General features: G+C 38.8%; 1 protein-coding gene across 1 annotated transcript in view; it reads right to left on the bottom strand.

Moving 5' to 3' along the window:
- Positions 1 to 19,287, bottom strand: part of mpp2a (membrane palmitoylated protein 2a) — a 34,368-nt gene extending 15,081 nt beyond the window's left edge. The window contains exons 1-9 of the mRNA XM_041974717.1: positions 19,123 to 19,287; positions 13,313 to 13,427; positions 13,125 to 13,225; positions 12,877 to 13,032; positions 11,681 to 11,851; positions 9,909 to 10,016; positions 7,400 to 7,519; positions 7,135 to 7,266; positions 6,895 to 6,997 (exon numbers count right to left, since the gene is read on the bottom strand). Of these exons, the coding sequence (XP_041830651.1) occupies positions 6,895 to 6,997; positions 7,135 to 7,266; positions 7,400 to 7,519; positions 9,909 to 10,016; positions 11,681 to 11,851; positions 12,877 to 13,032; positions 13,125 to 13,225; positions 13,313 to 13,343 (922 nt within the window). The 5' untranslated portion in view covers positions 13,344 to 13,427; positions 19,123 to 19,287. The remainder of the gene's footprint in view (positions 1 to 6,894; positions 6,998 to 7,134; positions 7,267 to 7,399; positions 7,520 to 9,908; positions 10,017 to 11,680; positions 11,852 to 12,876; positions 13,033 to 13,124; positions 13,226 to 13,312; positions 13,428 to 19,122) is intronic.
- Positions 19,288 to 22,437: the final 3,150 nt, after the last annotated feature.

Raw genomic sequence — 22,437 nt, forward strand, 5'->3', positions numbered from 1 at the left:
GCTTGCGGACCAATTGACAGGCCTGAATCCATGGATAAACCACACTCTAGAAATATGGCACAAAGTGGTCAAAACATGTGGAATTGGTAATATGCTGAAAATCTTTAGGTGGTGCGCATACGACACGGACTTCCAACCAAATAAAAGCGACAGAAAATTTAAATCTTGGATAAGTAAAGAACTAACGACATACCTCTCATTTACACACAAAAACACACTACAGAGTTTTCAGTCCTTACAAACCAAACATGACTTTTTCAGGTTCCTCCAGATGCAAACTTATTTTAATAAACATTGCAAAAATATAAATTTAACATCAAATGAATCCAGTTTTTTCAAAATCCTAAAACTTGCCTATAGTTCAACTATAAATAAAGGTATTTCAAGGTTATACAAGGCTCTGCTTCATGCCAGAAAAGATGACACTCTACATATAAAGAAAAAGTGGGAAAGTGAAGCAGGAATCAGCATAGGGGAGGTAGAGTGGGAGGAAATCTGTGACTTCCAGTGGACATCTACTAATTCACTGGAGTGGAGAGAACATTGCTGGAAAAATATCATCAGGTTCTTTAAAAATCCTCTTCAGGGTAAATACAGAAATGCGACTTCAGAGTGTTGGAGACAGTGTGGCTCAGTGGAAGCTAACCATTACCATGTGTTTTGGGACTGCACTAGACTGTACCGTTACTGGAGTGAGATTCATAAAACTCTGAATTCAGTGTTTAAGGTACAAATAACTTTTGACTTTGTAAATCTAAACCTTGGACATGTAACAACTCTGGAGAGGAGGACAGACACAAAGCTGCTGCAGGCCCTTCTAGCTGCCAGTAAAAAATCTATCATGAGAAGGTGGTTAAACCCAGCCCCACCAACATTAGAGGATTGGTATGGAACGACGCTTGAAATTTTTAAAATGGAAAAATGACATATGCTCTCAGAACTCAGAAGGATAAGTTTTACCAAATTTGGAACAAATGGATCACCTATATACAGTGATGCCACAGATTACTTGAAAAAGTAATCTGACCACTGATTACTGATTACTTCTTTAAAAAGTAATCTAGTTACTTTACTGATTACTAAGGTTTAGAAGTAACTAAGTTAGATTACTAGTTACTTTATTAGTTAAAACCCCCCAAACAAAAAAATGACAATCGATTTTTTTTCGCATATACTTTACTGAAAGTGCATTAGTTACGAATGGTGACTTTACAATGTTTTGCAACTTGTAACTTTTAATTGTTTTTCACCTTCTATGAACATAGTCAGTCTCTTATTAACTTTGTAAATCATTCAGTGCTTCTTCCCTACCATCATATACATTAATTCAAATGAATAACAATAAAATAAAGCAACATCTCTCGTTAAGCATAAGACAAATCTGCATTATGTTTTACGTTTACACATGAGAAAATAATGAAATAGTAACGGACTTATTAAAAAAAAAAAAATCAATTCGGTTTGGAATAGGTTCTGATGAGGGAAGTGGAGAGGCGGACCTCCCATCATGCACCAGGGTAATAAGTTTCTATATCATATTTTTTTCTAAAGTCATGTGCAGTGAATGATTTGTGTTTGTCGATTTAAAAAAGGTCAAGTTTCAGCGAAGAAAGGTAGCTGCATGCTTACGAGTACATACAATTTCTGTACCACCGTTAATGAGAAGGTGTGTTGAGTTAGATAAATACACTTTCGTCCACGGCGCTTGATTTCAAATCATATGTGAAAGGAGTGGGGAGTGCCGAAGTAACGCAGGACGAATATGAAGAGTAACGGTAATTTGATTACATTGTAGGACATCCTAACGCGTTAGATTATATTTTGTTAAAATATGTAGTCAGATTACTACTGGCATCTCTGCCTATATATCCCCCCACCAAGTGAACTTTGCGTGACTCCTCCAGAGTATCTCTTCTCTCCATTTATGGCACAACCCATGTTTTTGTTTTCCTTCTTTCTTCTCTCTTTTTCTTGTCCAGTGGAAAATGGAAAAACTGTAAGCACCCTAGTTCATATGTTTTGTTATTTTATGATTAAAAATGTAAGTACGAAAAAGTATAAAAACTGTAAAAGGATTTAGTTTGAATTTTTAGAAGAATACTGTATTGTTTTGTACTTTGTATCCTTTTCCAATAAAAAAAAATTAAAAAAAACTTTTTTTTACATGTTTTAGTATTTCATTTTACATTTGTATAAAGCCATTTAATATCTTAGCTGTATTTTGCATGCCTTCTTGTGAATGGCTTGTGCCTTATTCTCTTACATATTTTTATTTATTTATTTAGTCCAGGGGTGCCCAAAGTCGGTCCTCGAGGGCAGCTGTCCTGCAGATTTTTCATTGTTTCCTGCTTCAACACACCCATCTCAAATGAAATAGATCCAACAGCCTATTATGTTTTTCACAATGACTCATCAATTTGAGTCAGGTGGTTTTGGAGCAGGGACACATCGAAATCCTGCAGGATGGTGGCCCTTGAGGACCGGAGCTGGACACCCCTGCTCTAGACCTTCCACAATGCCTCTAAATACGTGGCTAAAATATTTTTTTAAATCTATCTTTCTTGTCATCAGGTTGGAAACCAGGGACTTTTTTTCTTTACATCATTTCCCACAAATATCTACATCCCTTTGAAGAAAGTCTGTTTATCCTCTTTTTATAAAGGTTTGATGTTTTTATTTATTTTAAAACCTAAAAATGGAAATAAAAATGTGGTTCTTTAAGAATAACAAATATCCTAAATATAAAAAATATATATATTAAGTTGTCTTTTTGAAAAGTTTGGTAACATTTGCATCTCTAAAGTAGTTTTATTTAGCTGGCTGAGGGGAAAATGGCTCTTTGGATTGGAAAGGCTGCAGACCCCTGCACTAAACACAAAACAGGTTTAGCAGCAGTTTTCTCTTTAAACAGCAACAGTTAAAATATTTTATCATATATATTTATAAAATCAAATATTTATGAGAAAGAAGGATGAAATGTTCAGGATTTACTAACTAAAAGGTAAAAAGTCAGCAGGATGAATTTAAAGCTGTGAAGCTGCTTCCTTCTAAACACAGAAGGAACAATATGTGATGAATATCAGCATCAGGTGAACAGACAGAAAGCAGGATGAGAATCTCACAGCTTCTAGATGGTGAGGAGAGAGAAATATTCACAATATAAACAATAACTTCCATCCATGCACCTTCAGTGTTTCATTATCCACATTTCTGGCCTATATATTCTCTAATGTTTCATTTTTAGCTTGACTGTTTAGATTAAAAAAAGTTAACAGCATTAATTAAACGTTGTGTTAACGCGTGATTAACGTGTGATTAATGCATAACCACTGCCAAGGCAGAGGTTATGTTTTCGGCTGCATCTGTCTGCCTGTTAGCAACGTAACTCAAAAACTTATGGAGAGATTTTAGTTCAAATTTAAGGAAATATCAGAAATAGAATAAGTGTTTACATTTTTGGGGTAATCGAGATCACCGCCTGGATCTAAGAATTTTTTTAAAAATTCTTTACTATGGGGAGATGGGGATAATTTTGCCATTAGAGCTTCTAACTAAAAATTAATGTCCACAATTGTTGGCTATAAATAAATAAATAAATATTAAAATGGCTTGGTGGAGGTCTGTGTTGTCAGTCCTTCTAGTTTCCAATGAATTCTTTAGAGGCTCATTTGTGTTGGAATATTAATTCCTCGCCATGACCACATAACCATAAATTCATGGTTCTACAGTTCTGACATGTGTGAGCTTTATTACTTAGTTCATTATTTCAGATGCAGCCTTGGTGGAGCTAAACGGACTTGGAAACAAGTCAAGAACAAGGACCAAAACATACTTCAAAGCGCTCAGTGACGAGGCTTTATTTCTTCATCTAAAGGATGCATCTATTCCTTAAAACTCTTTTTCTCCTAAACGCTGCTCTTACAATCAGGATCTTCTAAAAATGGGCCGGCCATTTTCCAAGTGATCTGATTGGTCAGGAGGTGGCACTTTTATACTTCTTGAGCTCCTATCCAGTTAGCCATTCAGCACAGGTTACCATGGTGATTGACCCTGGTAAGAAATTAACCAGCTTTGAATTACAGAAAACCCCAGGTTAACCCTGAAGTTACCTGGATAAGAGAAAATCCAGCTTTGTCGTGCACACCTCAGGTGTGTACTGAACAGAAAGTAGAGAGAACAGAACATACAAGATTTTACCTGCATCATGTGATTTTATTGTAGATAATTTTAACAATAGACTAAAATCAGCTATTGACTTAGCAGCTCCACTTAAAACTAAAACCTTAAAAAGAACATCCAAAACACCATGGAGAAATGAGGAAATTGTGAAGCTGAAAAGAAATTGCAGGAGTGGAGAGGGAAATGTAGAAAAACTAAACTAACAATCCATTTTGAAATTTTATGTGAACAACTCAATAATAATACACTTAAAAGGGCCAGAACGCTCCACTTCTCAAACCTCACCACAGAAAACAGAAATAACCCCAAATTTCTTTAAAAACCTTTGATGTTTTAATAAATGCTGATTTTAACAAGTCCTCCATGCCTGCATCAGATGCTGGATGTGAGGACTTTGGAGACCACTTCAGAGGTAAAATCGATATTATCAGATCCAGTCTTTTATCTTAACATGTTGTTGATTTTAACAGATCTGAACCTCTGCTTTTATCTGAGGAAACACTGCAGAGTTTTGTCCTGGTTGATGCGAATGTGCTTGGTTGAGTTTTCTCCAACTAAACCCAACAACCTGCCTTTTAGATCCAATTCCCACATTTCTTTAAAAACATTTCATGGTTTCTTTGAGTATGAACTTTTAAATATTGTGAATTACTCTCTTCAGACGGGTGTTTTCCCATCTGGGGTCTAAAGAGTAACTTAGACTCCACTGTTTTTAATAATTACTGACCTGTACCCAACCTCCCATTTTTAAGTCAAATCATCGAAAAAGTTGTTTTTATTCAGTTAAATGACTTCTTGGATGAAAACAATATTGTGGAAAAATGTAAATCTGGTTTTAGGAGGAGCCACAGTACTGAGACGGCCCTTTTTGTTAATGACCTCAGGTGTAATTTTGATGAATGGAAACTTTTAGTTCTGGTTCTACTGGATCTAACCGCTGCCTTTGACATAGTAGATCACCAGATTTTATTAAACAGACACAGAAGTCTGCTGGGCCTCTCAGGTACTGGTCTTAAATGTTTTTACTCATATCTCACAGATTGTCAGTTTTATTTAAATATGGATACATCCTTTTCAACAATCCATAAAATGCAGTGTGGGATTCCCCAAGGATCAATTCTAGGCCCACTTCTTTGTAATCTGTCCATGTTGCCTTTTGGGGATGTCATCAGGAGACACAGCATTGATCAGCTATGCTGGTGATAAGCAACTTTACATCGCTGTGTCTCCTGATGACCTGGAGGCAGTTAACATCCTTTTAAACTGTATTTTAGATATTAAATTATGGATGGATGGAAACTTCATACAGCTCAATCAGTACAAAACTGAAGTTTTAATTATTGGTCCTGAAGATAAGAGAGAGATCATTTTATCAAAATTACAAAACGTTAAACATTCTCAGTGTGGGAGAAATCTGGGTGTCCTTTTTGACTCTGAACTGGATTTTATTCCACATATTAGAAATGTCACAAAGACAGGATTTTATCATCTTAAAACATCACCAGAGTCCGCCCTTTGCTCTCTCTTGCCATCACTGAGGTGCTGATGCTTTTATTTCTAGTTACTGCAATGCCATGCGCTCTGGTCTTCCCAAAAAGTCTGTCACTAACCTGCAATTACTCCAGAACTCAGCAGCACGTGTTCTGACGAGGACCAGAGGGCGGGAACACATTACACCCATTTTAAAATTGCTGCATTTGTGTGTTTCAGGATTGAATTTAAGGTTATTACAGTTATTTATAAATGTCTTAATGGTCTTGGGCCTTCTTATTTTACCAAACCTGCTTTTAAATTATGAACCCTAGCGGACCCTGAGGTCCTCTGGTACCGGCCTCTTGGTTGTTCCCAAAGTCAGAACCAAGACTTATGGCGAGGCCTCGTTCCACCACTGCAGGCCTCGACTGTGGACCAGCCTACCAGAGAAAACAGGCTTAAGACCTTTTTTTTCAGTCTAGCTTATAGCTGAATTTTATTTGCTATTGTTTAGAATTTTACTTATTTAATCATATATTCTTATATTTTTATTGCCTATTTATATGGCTTTCTGATTTTGTTTAAACCAAAGTAGTTTTTATAAATACTTTTATTTATTTATTTTTTTATCTCACTTTATTTTATATTTTTCCTGAACTCCTTTATTTATATCTTTATTTTTGTCACTCTTATCAGTTCTTAGTGTTTCTAAGTGTATTTATTCTTGTTTTTACTGTTTAACTCCAGTGTTTCCTCCTGGGGATCCTTCACACTGGTAGCTCTACCTGCTCTGTCTGCGGGGTTGTTGCCATGGTGACTGCCCTTGTCTACGTGGCTGGGGGTCCTGCACTGCAGCCCTGTGGCTGTGGTTTGGACCCCTGCCCTGGCCTGGGTGGTTCCTGTGGTGGCGCCCTCTGTGGTCATGGGTGGGCTGGCTTCTGGTGGGACTGGATCCCCAAGATATCGTTTCCTCAAAGCTTAGTTTGTATGTGTGTGACTGTGTGTGAACATTTATGAGGTGTGCCTTTTTATTTTTTGTTATAATTTTGATGCGAAGGCTTTCGAATCTTGTTTTAAATATGCATGATTTATAAAATGTGATTGATTGAACTTGATTTGATAAAACCTGAGGAACTTATCATTTTGCAGCGGTCTTTTATTTGTCATCCAGACTTGTATATTTGTAGATGTGGAATTTGTGGCAGTGATTCGCCCTCATCTAACACTTCCTGTGTGGGTTACCTGCAGGTGCCAGCTCCACATCTCTCTTGACAAAAGCTTTCCTTTTCTCCTCCAAGAGCTGACTGGGAATCAGCCCTGTATTCCCTCCCTCTACATGACGGGCCTGCACAACATTTGCAAACGCAAAACAAACATCAAAGAAGGTTTTGTTACTCTTTTAATATTATTATCTAAATAAGTTGCCACCTGCTGTGTGATCAGCAAAAACAAAGAAAACATAGTCAGACATGTTTCTGTCACCTGCCACCAGTTGACATCGTCCTGGTTGACTATCTGCAGGATGTCTCCTGTTTCAAACCTCAGTCCCGCCTGCTTACATGGAATCAGGTTATCATTGGCTGGATCGTAGTCGTAGTGACACTTGAAGTACACCTGGAGGAATGCAACATGTCTTTATCACACTGAGCCTTCAGTATTGGAGCTGGCTTGGTTTCTTTCTTACTAATTAGAATTTTCTGCCACTTCAGTTCCCCAAATAACCATATTTAGTGTTGCTATGTATCACCTGTCTTGGAGGAATGGCCTCGTGGTAGCTGGGCAGAATCTTCAGAAACACAATGCCGCTGGCTGCCTGCAGCTCCTCCTGCAACACTCTGGGGTCCTGGCCCACCTCTCGCCCGTTTATCTGACAGCCAAAGGATAAGAAAACATTACAACCTTTAATCTAAATAACTCTTCCTGTAACAGAGCTATTACCTGTTTCAAAAGTGTATGAACACATAAAATAAATGTTTATTTGGATGCATTGCAAACTGTACAAACAGTATTTTACACAGATTTTTACCCTCAGGGACATTATCGTTCCTGAGCTCAAAAGCTTCTATGGGGACACATGGCCCGACACAGTGCTGAGACCACCCTGAGTTTTAAGACTCCTTTAACAGCTCCTTACACTTCCACGAAGACACAACGCATTTAAGTGCTGGAGGAAAGCTGGATCATCTGGACGTTAATCACAAGTGAGTGCCATTTCTCTCTACAGTTAGTTTTTCTTCGTCGCTCTGGTGCATTTCTCACATCAGAATTAACATCTGCACAGCAGTTAATACGATTCTCAAAACAATTAGTTCAAACTGCAGAACCTGGAGGATAACCTGCAAAAGCGTGTCACTTGCTAAAAATAAAGCTCATTCTTTAAAAGTAAACTGTCAGAGCCCTCAAAATGAAGGGTCCTGTCACCACTGAGTATGAACAAGACACTCAAACGGCATGGTCCCATTTTTATTATGACATCTTACATCTGTAAGTGTTTTTAAATACTAAAAGTCAGATCTTTGAGACACGTCATAAAAATGCCCAAGAAAGCACTACACACCAGATTTTACAGCCATTTGAAAACGACAGGAAATTCCACGTTACTGTTGTTAGTAGGATTACTGAATACATGACAGAGAACACATTTGGTTCATATTTTCCATCTTTTTTGCCATCTTACAGTAATTTGTTCACAGTATTATGCACAAAAGCATGCCCTTCAGTCACATATACAACAAACTCGAAGGAAGAATCAACACTAGCGTAAGACAGACAGACAGACAGACAGACAGACAGACAGATAGACAGATAGATAGATAGATAGATAGATAGATAGATAGATAGATAGATAGATAGATAGATAGATAGATAGATAGATAGATAGATAGATAGATAGATAGATAGATAGATAGATAGATAGATAGATCTTCTTCACTAGCATATCTGCTGTATTGGGAGTGTGTGTAGGTCAACATTAGCACACACACCAAGTTCTTAAATTGTCTCTTTTCATGATCTGTTTATTTTTTGTTTATAAAAGCTACAAAGTCCTGGAGCCCTGAAGGTTATCCTGTCTGCAAGTGTGTCTCAGACTCACACCTGGTTGTGTTCTGCAGGTGTTTTATGTGAAAATGATGTAATAGTGCATCAGTTTGGTGTCTTGTCTTGTTTTGACTTTCCCACCACAGCTTGGTTTCAATTCCTCTTGAAGTATTTTTAAGCCTTTCCTGCATAGGTGTCACTACAGTGGACAACTACTTAAAATGAGTTAAAAAGCTAAAATATGCAGACTGAGGATGGTGTATTTACAGATTAGTCATTTCATTGGGCATCACTGAATCACCCACTACACTCCACTCAGTGAAAAATAAATATAAGAATATCTATATATATATATATATATATATAATCTATTGGCCCTGTGACAGACTGGTGACCTGTCCAGGGTGTACCCTGCCTCTCACCTGCTAAAAATGCTGGGATAGGCTCCAGCTCACCCGCAACCCGTAATGGAATAAGCGGTCAAGATAATGGATGGATGGATGGATATCTATCTATTTATCTATATACATATACATACATACATACATATATATATGTATATACATACATACATACATATATATATATATATATATATATATATATGTATATATATATATATATATATATATATATCTACATATGTATATATAGTTTATATAAATCCAAACATTATAATTACCAAGTTCGCCTTGATGATAATCAGGAAGAAGATATATTTTATAGAATAGACACATTATATAAAATTCTACATATTTTTATAAACACTTATATAGAAGAGATAAAAATAAATAATGTTTGTCACATCTGTGAGGTTGAGGGTAAAAAACTACTTTTTTGTGCAGTTTGTGAGCATGTGTATTTTCATGTGTTAAAACAGCTTGAGATTGATTTGAACATGTATCTGCACACATCTGTTTATCATGTAAGACACATTTTATATTATTTTAACACCACATCTCAGCAGGTTTTTGTCTCGGTCCAGAAGAAACTAAAACCACCTAGCAATGCCTTTAAATCAAACTCTGGAAAACTGTTTTTGTCCAAACTAGAACTATAAATGTCATTTTATACTCTGATGAAAGCATGTGTCTTTACATTTATTACAACGATGTTCTTACATCTCAGTCTTAGCTTTTACCCCAAACTGAACAATTTCTTCATGAAATGATCTAAACCTCCAGTTAAATGAAGAAAGAAGCGGAAACATAGCGTACTTCTTTGATGATGTCTCCAACATGCAGCAGGCCCTGCTGGTCTATCATCCCACCGTGGAGGATGCGGGCTATCACCAGCTCCCCACTCTCCACCTTGAACGTCACACCCTGCAAAGCAATACACAATCATCACTTCAAAAAAACTTACTAAATCTTCATCTTCATTTGTAAGTTAGGTCTTTTAGACAGGTTTATGTATACAGCACATTAAGAGCAGCCCCATGTGCTTTTTTACATAACAGAAGATAAAGAGAAATACAAACTGTGAAACAATAAATTTCATATTAAGACATAAATAAAAAGGTGTGCAAAAATAATACAATTGTATAAAATAACTAAATTAAAATGATTGTCTAGATTAGTTAAAAGCTGCCGTGCAGATTTCATGCATAGGCCCATGAGAAAATAAAGTTTTTAACCAGGATTTAATAGTTTCTACACGTGAAAGTTTAATCTCCACTGGAAGTTTAATCAGCTAAATGCTGCTTCTCCAGGTTTAGTCTGGCCTCAGGTCTGGACTCTGGTCTGGCCTCAGGTCTGGCCTCAGGCCTGGACTCTGGTCTGGACTAGCTGGCCTGAGCCCTTGGATCTAAGAATTCTGCTTGGTTTATCCAGATAAACCATGACACAGTTGTATTCTGGGATCTGAAGGTTTTACAGGGCTAAACAGAGCAGCACGTCGGCTGTTTCAAACTACGTTCGTTAGAAGACAGATGAAACACTATAAACACGGGTACTCTGCAAGACTACGAATACCACCGAAAGACCAGGGGACACATGTTTAATCTCTGCTGCCACCTACAGGACAACCACAAGGTGCTGTAGACGAATCCAGCCGGCGTTTTGTGTGTTTACTGCGAGGACAAGGACAGCGCTGTGGACATCTGGACTGATGACGTTAGACAGTCCACCGTTACTGATGCGAGCATCTCATCTGCCGTTATTACAGTTATTCTGCTCTTCTAAAAACTCTGCTTCATCTGACAGAAACACTGGAAAATAAAAGAAATCTACTTTATCATTTATCAAGAGCTGCTAAAGAAACATCTTCAAACATTTGCAAAGGCTGTCAATTTTCGATTTTATCTCTAGTCTTTAGACTGAAGGACACCACGGTACATGATCTGTTTGTGTTTCTGACCAAATTATTTTTATTAAGAACAGTTACTAACATCTGGCATTAGCTAAAACACGCTGCGAGTGTTATTACAGCACAAGCTACACGACATCATGAGAGTTTTGCCAGTGGAGCTTCAATGCTGTTATTGCATAGCGCACGTTTTCCTGATATCGTTCAGATCCCAGAGTCCTGGTTAAAACTCCAGCAGCAGCTTCTGGATGAGCTGCAGATGTGTGAGCTGAATGCATGGAGGAGATTCTCCTGGTCTTTCTGGGAGACTAAACTTACCAGCTTGTTCGGTGATTTTTAGGATTCTCGAGGTGTTTACTGATGCTGACCCTCTGTTACGAAACAGAATAATCTCAGTTTTGTCTTCATTCAATTGTGGAAAATTCTCCCATCCAGATTTTAATTTGCTTCCCACCCTGACACATTTGACAGACACAGAAAGCTGTAACATCTGGATTCTGTGGTCTACAGTATCAAACGCAGCACTGAGATCCAGCAGAACCAGGACTGATAAATGAACAGAATCAGTCATGTTTCAGTGCTGTGATCAGGTTAGAAGCTCGATTTTAAATGATCAGGATCCATAAAGTTAATAAAAAATTAAATAAAAAAAGGTGTTGAAGGCTGACTGAAGGGGTCTTACCAGATGCTCTCCGGCCACTTTGCGTATGCCCACCATGCGGACCGCGTCAGGGGGCAGGTGGGGGTTGCTTGTGTGGCTGTTTTCTGGTTCATGATCCACAAAATCACACGGACTGGGCGGTGGGCTGTCACAGGTCTGGGAGGCCACTGAATCATGAGTCTCCAGCAGAGACTGAGACACAGAACAGAACGTATGTGACATGGTTTTGACTTCTTTGTAAATACCAAGATTATCCATTTAACAAACTGAACACACTAAAAGTACAACTGCAGACCCAAGATGCTGGATTTTCTGAGCTCATTTTGAATCACATGGCAGTAAAACATCTGTAAAACGTAGTTCCAGGGTGAAGTTTAGCATCTGAATCCTCCATGTACTTTTCAGCATTGATGGAGCTTCACAGATGTGGAAGCTGCCCACGCCATAGGCACTAATGCAGCCCCATCCCATCAGAGATGCAGCTTTTCACCTGTCCACTGATAACAAGCTGGATGCTCCCTCTCCTCTTTAGTCTTTCTGGTTCCTGTTCACATCTGGCTCCTTCTCTGCATGATGGAGCTTTAACCTGCATTCGTGGGTTTCAGGGTGAACTGTGTTCACAGACAGTGGTTTCTGGAAGTCTTCCTGAGTCCATGCAGTGGTTTCCAGTTTCATGTCTGCTTTGAATGCAGTACTGAGGGCTCCAAGCTCACCAGAATCCAGTTTCCCTCTCAGCCACATGCACACAGAGATTCCTCCTGATTCTCTGGATAATGTTATACACTGTAGATGGTGGAATCTTCAAAAGCTTCACAATTTTACATTAAAGAACATTTTTCTGAAATTGTTCCAGTTTTAGATCCAGTTTGTCTCAGATTGGTGAACCTCTGTCCAGCTTTCCATCTGAGAGACTCTGCCTCTCTGAAATGCTCCTTTTATACCCAGTCATGTTACTGACCTGTTGCCAGGTAACCTGATTAGTTGTTAAATGCTCCTCCAGGTGTTTTTAATTTGTACAAATTACTTTTCCAGCATTTCGTTGCTCCTGTTCCAACTTTTTACAGACATGTTGCTGCCATCAGATTCTAAATGAGCTCATATATTTCATGAAATGGTAAAATGTCTCAGTTTCCCAGTTCCAGCTGTTAAGGATTGTGGTTTTGTAAGAGTAAATGATAACTGTCAGAAAGCAGGAATGAGTGTGTGTGATTCCACACCTGGAAGTGAGGCTGTGTGAGTATGCGGGCGAGCTCAGCGGCGGTGTCGGAGCGATGTGTAAACGGGTCCAGGTCTCTTAGGATCTCCTGCAGGAGCTCCACGTTGTTCTCCCTCACCGGTGACAGTCGCGGCTCCTTCAGGCTCTCCTCCTGCTCCTGACACACAGTTAACGACAGCAGTGTGTTTCTGAGGTGTTGTTTTCAAGCATGAGTCACACACACAGTCATCAAGAGCTGCTTGTACCCACCAGAGGGCTCTCCATGATGCCTTTGAGGTAGATGAGGTCCAGGTCGTTGGCAATGGTGGAGCTGGTGGTGCTGTCACTCATCGCGTCCAGCACCTGGGGCGCTGCAGCACAGTGTGAATGAGGAAAAACTCAGTAATAATTATCACATGGTGATATTTGTGAATATGAAGAATGGCGTCGGGTCTCACCAGGTTCTGTCCTGGTGGAGGCCACAGGCATGGCAGAGCTTCAGCTGATCGGAGACAGAGAGCAGATGCAGTAGTCGACAAGCAGAAAGTAGGTGACGTTTATAGTGAAGAAGTGCTGAAAACAGGAAAATGAATCTGAATTTAACCTCCACTTTCAATTAAACCCAAACCCCTGAACAGCTTTACCACAAGTCTGAGCTGCAACCTTTTCTGATGATTCAGTTTTAGCTTAATCATAGTTAAATCACACATGTACACATAATAAAGGAGAAAAGATATTTATTAGCGTTGGGAATAGATTTGTTAAAATGAAAGCTCTGTTTTTATTTGGTTATTCACTTGGTTGAGTTCAGTCACCCTCATTTATAAACCGCTTGTAGCTGGCACAGCCCTAAATAACCTCACTGACCTGTGCAAGATGAGGTCAGTGAGTCAAGCCAGAAAGATCCTGTGACCGGTTCAGGCCGCTGCCTTCCAGATGCAAGCACTTGTTGCCGAGGTGTAGGACTAACAGACTAAAAGATTCTATCGTTCCTGCAGCAGTTAGGTTTTAAAACAACCTGTTGTGAGGTGATGTGTTTATTTTATTAAACATGCTTTTATACTGGCTGTAAAACCAATTGCCCCAGGGAAGAATAAAGGTTCTTGAATTTGAATGAAAAAAAATCTGTATTTCTCTGACCCTGAAATATGACATGAAAAATATGTATTTATTTTAAGATCGGAGGCAGTCAAAGGCAGTAAGTGATCAGCTGTTGATAAATCCAACATGTATTTCTGTCCATTTGCTTTCAGAAACTCCCCAGTTAACCAGGTGTGGTCACAACGCATCTCTTTAGAAATCGACTGTGTTCCTCCTTGGACAGATGAAGAAAAAAAATCATTTCTACTGTGTGTAAAGCCAGCCAAACACCTCTGTTTAGTTCACTCGTTGAAGTTACAGGATGCAGCATGAGGTATGTGCAGAAGATGCTTACACACATTAGGAAGTAACAATCCGAACATGTAGCATGTGTCATGATCTGAGGTTTTAGTTTAGGTCTTTCTGGTCCTAAACTTTTCTTTTTTTTTTTAACTACACAACATTAAAGGCAAAATAAGTAGCGTTGACACCTAGTGTTGCAAATCAGAACTGCAGTCGAAAGAGAAAAACACGGAGAGCGTTCTTCCCTCCTCCTCGGAGAGTTTCTGCAGGTTGGGGGTTTGTGAGAGGACGGTTCTTTTATACGGTCTATGAAGGACGGAGAACATGCCAGCAAACATCATGATGAGGAGTGAAGATGATTCACACACAGTAAGCTGCTATGCTTTGCAATGCTAGCGCTAATTCCACACGCTAATTTACGTTAGCATAAAATAGAGTGTAAACAAAAGCTACATTAATCAACAAATGTTTTCCCTTAGTCTCACTTAATGAATTAATTTAAAAGTAATTTAATAAGTTTATAAGGACAAACACAGTATTCACTCGGCCCAAACATCATTACATTTGTTGTTGTAAACTAACAGGCCACCAGTTTACTCCACTAATACGTCCATACAGTCACACACATTCATTTATTAAGCGCCGAGAAATAAATTACAGTAAAATCTTTGGAAATCAAGATAAACTTTTCGGTTAATTTAAGCAAAATTCCGGGGTTTACCTGTGGAGGAGAAACTTTGCCAGCTCAGACTTCTCCACCTTTAAAAGATTCTCCAATAATGATCCTCGTTTTATTCCGTTTTTGGTGGTTTGCTTTTTTAGCAGGATGCCGAGGCTTTTTAGGTTTTTCTGAAACTATTTCTGGTCGCTTCTTTTACCAGCTTCCATACCTGCAGGCTGCTGCTCTTTAACCGACATAAAATACCAAACGCTGCCTTGTTGTTGTTAGGCAACCATGGGCAGTCGCATATGATTGGATAAGGAACCAGGAAGTAAGAAAGAGCAACACGGTGCACCCAATTTATTCCAGCACAGAACTCTTATTTTGAAGGAGAAAATTTGACAAAGACATTGTTGATGTAGGAGACAGATTGTTCATAGGGAAGCTTTCTTTTATCCATCGCAGCAAATGAGAACATTTTAAATTATTTTTAAGGAAAAAATCCCAATTATTCAGCCTTTAAAAACATGTTTGTTATTTGGTGACATTAAAATGATGTAATATTTTATATTTGTGGATTTTAAGGAGTTAATGAAGTGTGTACCGGCTAGAAAACAGCAGAGCCTGAGACCCGGTCAGTGTTAACATTCACTAAAGTGTCCCATCGCATGCAGTCATTTCAGAGGTTTGAGTAATTCAACCTCCTATGTTGTAGCTATGGGAAATTCTTGTTGGCTGGGTAGGCTGTCCCATTTCACAAACGTTTGAAGTGTGCGGACTACGTAGGACACTCCGTAGCCTACAGTCTGCACACTGCGGAGTGAATTGGGACACAGCTGTAGCCTATCTGTAACTGGAGGACAAAACCCAGCAGAACCTCCACCTTGGATGTTGTATTTTATTTACAGTCAACCTCGTGGTTTTAACTGTTCTGTAGAAATAAATGTGATGGTAAAAAACCTGAGTTTTAGATTTGATCATAACCGGCAGTTTGCTCTTGTTTCAGGGTCCGTGCTAAGCTAAGCTACGCTCATTTACCACTGATGGCACATTTACTATAAGAACAAGGGTGGATGTCGGTTGATGCAGCTGCACCGGAGCATCGTGAAGATGGTCAGTGTTTCTTTTCCTAACCATCTATCCAGACTGAAGTAATCATACAGAAAAGAAAATCTATTTATTGATGCATCTGAATGATCTGATTTTGAAAAAACGGCATGGAGGATCACTGTGTTTGTGTTGTGCTTTGCACATGCCTCCTTTTCCCCACCATAATACAGCAGAACAGACCCAGATGGCAGGCGGTGATGTCAGTGAGGTGGGGCGGAGCTTCTGTGATTGTTCTGGAATCAAACATCCATAGATAAAGAAGAAGAAACAGCTATGAAAAGTGAAAAGGAGGAAGAAGGGGGGGCATGTGGGTGTGACTAATCTACACACCACCACGACAACACAAACAAAAGAGTGGCAGTGGCATCCCTTTTACTTTCCACCTATCTACATATCTACCATTGTTTCTATGACAAGCTGCTGTTAAAGCTCATAGCTGCCATGGAAACATGTCCTCCCTCATTTTTAGAGGCACACATTCATATTGCTGCTTATTGCTGGAGTAAGCATTACACAACACCTCACACAAGAGGAGGATCGACTGAAAGAGAAAACTACGGGGAAAAAAGCTTGAAAACACGTGTATAAATAAGGACGCTGACATATTCATCGTATCAGAAATATTTCTATTATGGTTTGATACGCGAGCTGGGGTCAGAATATTAACAGGAAACATTAAAACATCCAAACTATGAGTCCAATAAATGTGAGATTTGTCTGACGAGAACTGAGCTTCATTAAAGATTCAGTCTGTTCAGAAACAACCTGCTCTCAGGTTGAAAAGAAATGTTCAAAACCATTTTATAATGTAGTTTCCAGAAAAAAAGTCTTTTAAGTCCAGGTAGAAGTCCTGTAGCCTTTCCATCTGTTTTCTCTGAGAGAAATCCAGAGTTTACATGTAGGATTTAGGTTTAGTTTACAGAGCAGAGGGGATTTAGTTGGAACAAGACTTCTTGGCTACTTTATATTAATTTTATGTTGGCATCAAAAGATAGAAATAAATTAGACTTAACCCTTATGCACACATATGACCATTTATGTGTTTTTACATTTTAATTTCTAGAATATTTAACATTTCCCCTCACTGATTTTAAAGATGAGGGTTGCAAAAAAAATGCATTTTTTATGATCTAAGTTTTTTTTTTTTAAGGCTATTGTAAACAATGTTATCTTAATTACTCCCCACTTGCACCCTAAGCACAAAAATATATACATTGAAACCCATTTAAATTACTATTTTTGATCCCGCTTAAATAAGAAGTATAAAGTGTGCATTTTTTAATTTATCCACTTCATTTGAAGCTAGGGGCTTTCTGTCCGTGCTCGAAGGAATTTCCCCTCCAATGACGTCATTTTCCAAAGTTATGCCAAGCATGGAAAATACCCACTTTATCTGCTAAGGAGAGCTTGCGCTGTATACCATGTTGAAGAGGGGACCACCACCCCAGTCTGCCAGTCCAGGGGAACTGTCCCGGATGTCCACGCGATGCTGCAGAGGCGTGTCAGCCAAGACAGCCCTACAGCATCCAGAGCCTTAAGGAACTCTGGTTACTTGACAAAAAAAAAAAAACAAAAAAACAAAAACATACATTATATATATATATATATATATATATAATGTATGTTTTTGTATATATATATATATATATATATATATATATATATATATATATATATATATATATATATTGTATATTGTGATTCAGGTTAATAAAATCTAAATAGAGATTTGAAATCAGGTTCATATTGCCCAGCCTTAGTTGATATAATCCAAAGTCCTGACCAGCATAAGAGAAACTTTCTGTGGGGGTTTCTACAGAAACGTACCCCAAGAAATGTCAGAGAACTGCAGCAGTCACACAGACAAGGGTTACCTCAGTGTTCCTACAACCGGGTGGATCCTCGAGTAGACACACACTGATGCTGCATTTTTGGTTTAGTTTCAATAAATAAAATATATTTAAATAACACCAATAACATGGTGTGACATAACTCAACATTCCTTTGAGGTTTTTATTTACCTAACTTTAGAACCTGGTCAGGACCAGATTATTATCTGATAAGTAAAGCCTTAGAATTGACAGAGGATGTACTTTCTGTACACAGACAACATATTGTATAAAATCATGGTATTTAGTACTCAAGTACTTTCATTCTAGCTTAATTCTTAAGTACTCGCAAAACTCTAAACCATAATACCAGTGCTGGTTAATCCTGCAGGACAATCCCGTCCCACAGCACACACAAACTACTGATTTCAAAATGCAGTAAAATTCTTTTCTCCTTCCTTTTTTTTTTATTTTTCTTATTACTTCCACATAGTGCACCTCCCCTGTGTTCCCATCCCCTCTCCTCTCCATCCTCAGCTACCTGCACGGATCCATTGTCCCCCTCTACTCTCCCCGTTTGCTTTCTCTTGCTTAATGAACCCCCTTTCTTCTTGTCCAGATACCCGCCCCTCTCCATCACCCTGTTATTTATGCGCACACGCCCCTAGCCCCCTCATCACCGCCCCTCCTCCCTTCATCTCCCACCGCCATCCATCTGCTGAGCAGCCAGATCCAGAAACAATGTTCTCATACACACTTGCATCGCCTGCTCAGGAAGTGTTGCTGTACCACGACCTGGCAGGGCTGCTTTAATTTACGTTGTTAAATGATTTTTAGAGATGTGCTTTAAATGGTTATTATTCTATACTTTTTAAGGCGGTTATTTACACATTCACATAGGAAATTAATCTACAGCGTGAAATAACACTAATGATGCACCGAGGCTCCTAGACATTTACTTTTCCTTCTCATTGAACTTATCCAACACCGTGTCTTACGTCTAACAAAAGGTGCGCGCGGAGAGGTCTTCTAATTAAACTCAGGTGTCACTTATGACAGCACGACACACGCGCGCGCGCACACCTCACAGAAAAACAAAGAAAGCAAAACATGCGACGTTAGCTTAACTACTGCCTTTCCGACGAGCTCGCGCACTGACGTTACAGCACTCTTCTCACTCACGCACCTTTGTGAGACCTGCCGTACCACACCGTGTAACGGCTGCCTCACTGTAAACATTACAAAGACGAGGAGCGAGACAGACGCACGCGCGGGCGACGCTTACCGTCCAGGTTTACAGCACGTAGCCAGCTACCTGCGCGGTTCCTTCAGAAGCCGTCCGCCTCCCTTTCCACACAATGACACGAGCTTCCCGCTGTCTGCGGTGTCTAGTGCGCGTCTTGTTGTCGTCTCGTTTATTGTGAACGTGAACAAGGCAAAGATGGTGTTAATACCACGAAAAATACACGCGATATCCGGGAAAATTAAAAAATAAAACTGTTTTACGTAGTATTTTCATAAATCGGTAATATTACTGACGTGATTTGTTGCCATTTTACGTCCATCAGTTTTAATCCTAATCAATACACTATACACATAAATAAGCAGGTAAAAGTTTAACTTTTAAAATATTAATTTCTAACGTCTATTATTGCTTCCGGTTTCACTGACCACATTTCTTGGACTTTGCCATCAGTGCACCCACTACAGGAGAAATATTAGGCCAGCACGTTGTTTTGTTGGTCGGTTTTTGTTAATCTTGTTCTGTTATGAGTTATATGTTCTATTTTCTGCCATGCTAGCCTTTCTATTTCAGAAATTCCCCCAAAAGGCGCAAAAAGAGACTAAAACTATCCAAGTAATACAGCGATGCTGTGGCAAAGGTACGAATAGAAGCGGCGCAACAGCGCCACCCAGTGGAGATGTTTGAGTACTACACCTGCATTAATCAGCATCTGAATCAGATTTAGCTCCTGGATTAATCCCAGACTGAGAAATTAGCGTTACCGTCGTGTTATAGCACAAATAGAATAAAGAACAGAATGAGTTCAATTGTATAATGCAAAAATATGATATAAAATGTCCAGATAAAGAAAAAAAAAAGAAAAAAATATAATTTGCAACGTACAATTAAGAAATAAATATCCCGGTAAAAAGAAAAAAAAAAAAGGGACTCAAGATGTACAAATAAGGGTAATTTTGGGATCTGTACAAAAACATCACAAGATAATAATTACATCCAGAATATTATATATAAAACTTAGATCTTTAAAATAAAAATTTGTATGTCTCTTTGAGCATTTCCAGAAATGTAAGTTCAGTTTTAACAAGACAAGTTAAAAAAAACTTTAAATTTCCTTTTGACCCATACCATTCATGCCATCTAACAAGATAACCAAGCTCACTTTTCTTCAGTGCTCTCTGATAACAGAATATTAGAGGAACACTCAATTTTTCACATAACATAACATAATATAATAGTTATAATAACACTTTACCAGGTCCACCTGTTAAATTGTTTCTCCACACAAATAGCTAATTAGCTATTTACATGGCAGATATATACTGCAAAAGAAATTACTGCCAAGAACAGTGTCATTTATTTTATACATGGAGAGTAAAGGGAGAAAAATCGCGGGAAGTGCTCAGTGCATCATGGGATATCCCCCAGCAGCCTCGGCTGCTTCCTGAAGCCAAACTGGGAGCTGGTTCCACAGAGCGGGGTCTGATAACTGAAGGTTTTGCCTCCCATTCTACTTTTAGAACCACTTGGACCCACAAGTAAACCTGCAGTCTGAGAGTCAAGATCTCTCTCTGGAAAATCTGGAGCTCTAAAATCTCTAAGATTCAGTGAAGTTGGTCACTAAGAGCTCTATATGTGAGAAGAAGAATTTTAAACTATTTTGCATTTAAAAGGGAGCTGATTAAGTTGAAATTGGAGAAATATGATCTCTGCTGGTAATTCTCATCAGAATCCTTGCTGCAGCATTTTGGATTAAATAGAGACATTTTAGAACAATAATCAGGAATTACATCAGTCCTGGAAGTAAATAAATTCATGGACTAGTTTAACTGCATCACTCTGAGGCAGAATTGTCCTCATTTTGGAAATATTATGGAGGTGGAAGAAAGTGGTCCGAGAGACCCGTTTTATACTGTATGTGAGTCAAAGGTCAAATCTTGGCCCAAAATAACGCAAAACTTCGCTCCAAATCAGAAGGTTGGTAGAATTATAGAGTTATCCATGGGGGAGCTGCAGCCAAGCCGGCCGCATATCTGTGGTCAAACTAGCCAAGGTATTTCAAGTGCGCATTTACTCTCAACTTTGTGGTAAAAGCGAAGGAACAGCCCTGGAACGCTTTTGTAAATTACTGTTGATTCACTAAGTCTCACATACATGTGGTGGAATTAAGGGATGCATTTAACAGTAAATAAATATCGATTCAATCAAATTAAGTTCCACAGGGTCAATATTAAAGTCTCGATAATCTTAAAACTGAGGCCAACATGACTCCTTTCAGATTTCCTTTTAACTCTTTTACTGTGTTAAGTAGTATAGGAACAAGAGTACAGGTTTCATAAACTACTTATGGAAGAAAGCAATTTTATTTGACCCCAAAATTAGACAATAATGCTTCTTTTTGCTATCTGTAAAGTAGTTTGACAATGAATTACTGGAAAAATACACAGTAAAATATTTAATATTATTTGTGTAGATAGTATAGGAAGTACTTAAGATAAGATAAGATGTACTTTATTAATCCCGAAGAAAATTAAGACACCAGTTGCTCATGCCCCATACAAAGCGTACATATATTACAAAATGAATGACTGAAAATGACTTAGTAGAACAGTACAGGTTTTGTGGACTACTTTTGAAAGAATGTAATTTTATTCCACTTCAGATTTAGACGATAATGCTACTTTTGCGATCTATAAGGGACTTTGACATTAAATTACTAGAAAAGTACACAGTAAGAGTGTTTCACATTATTTGTGTAAGTAGTATAGGAAGTACTTAGTGCAACAGTACAGGTTTCATAAACTACTTATTAAAGAAATTGATTTTATTCCACTTCAAAGTTAGATAACGGTTATATTATATATATATATATATAAATTGTCCCCTCGCCCTCCGTGGGCAGTCTCTCATCCATCCAAGCTCGGGTCCTCTACCAGAGGCCTGGGAGCTTGAGTGTTCTGCGCAGTATCTTTGCTGTTCCTAGAACTGCACTCTTCTGGACCGAGATGTCTGAGGTTTGTCCTGGGATCTGCTGTAGCCACTCTTCCAGTTTGGGGGTTACTGCCCCAAGTGCTCCGATGACCACAGGCTCAAGTTCATCTTCAGCTTATTATTCCCGCAGGGTATCTGATGACCGGCAGGGCATAGCTGTTAATTGCCCAGACCTTGTTCTTGCCATTGAGATGACTCCTTAGGACTTGCCTTACTCATTGGAGGTGATTTTGCTGTGGCTGCTTTTCTTGTGGCCTGTTCGAGGTTGCTGTCCTCAATGTCTGCTATTCTGCCGTCTGGGAGTGAGACCCCTTCTGTATGGACTACCTTCCCTCTCTTTGTCACCGTCCGCCCACACTTCTCAAG

The sequence above is a fragment of the Melanotaenia boesemani genome, chromosome 2 (assembly GCF_017639745.1).
Source record: "Melanotaenia boesemani isolate fMelBoe1 chromosome 2, fMelBoe1.pri, whole genome shotgun sequence".
Lineage (NCBI taxonomy): Eukaryota > Metazoa > Chordata > Actinopteri > Atheriniformes > Melanotaeniidae > Melanotaenia > Melanotaenia boesemani.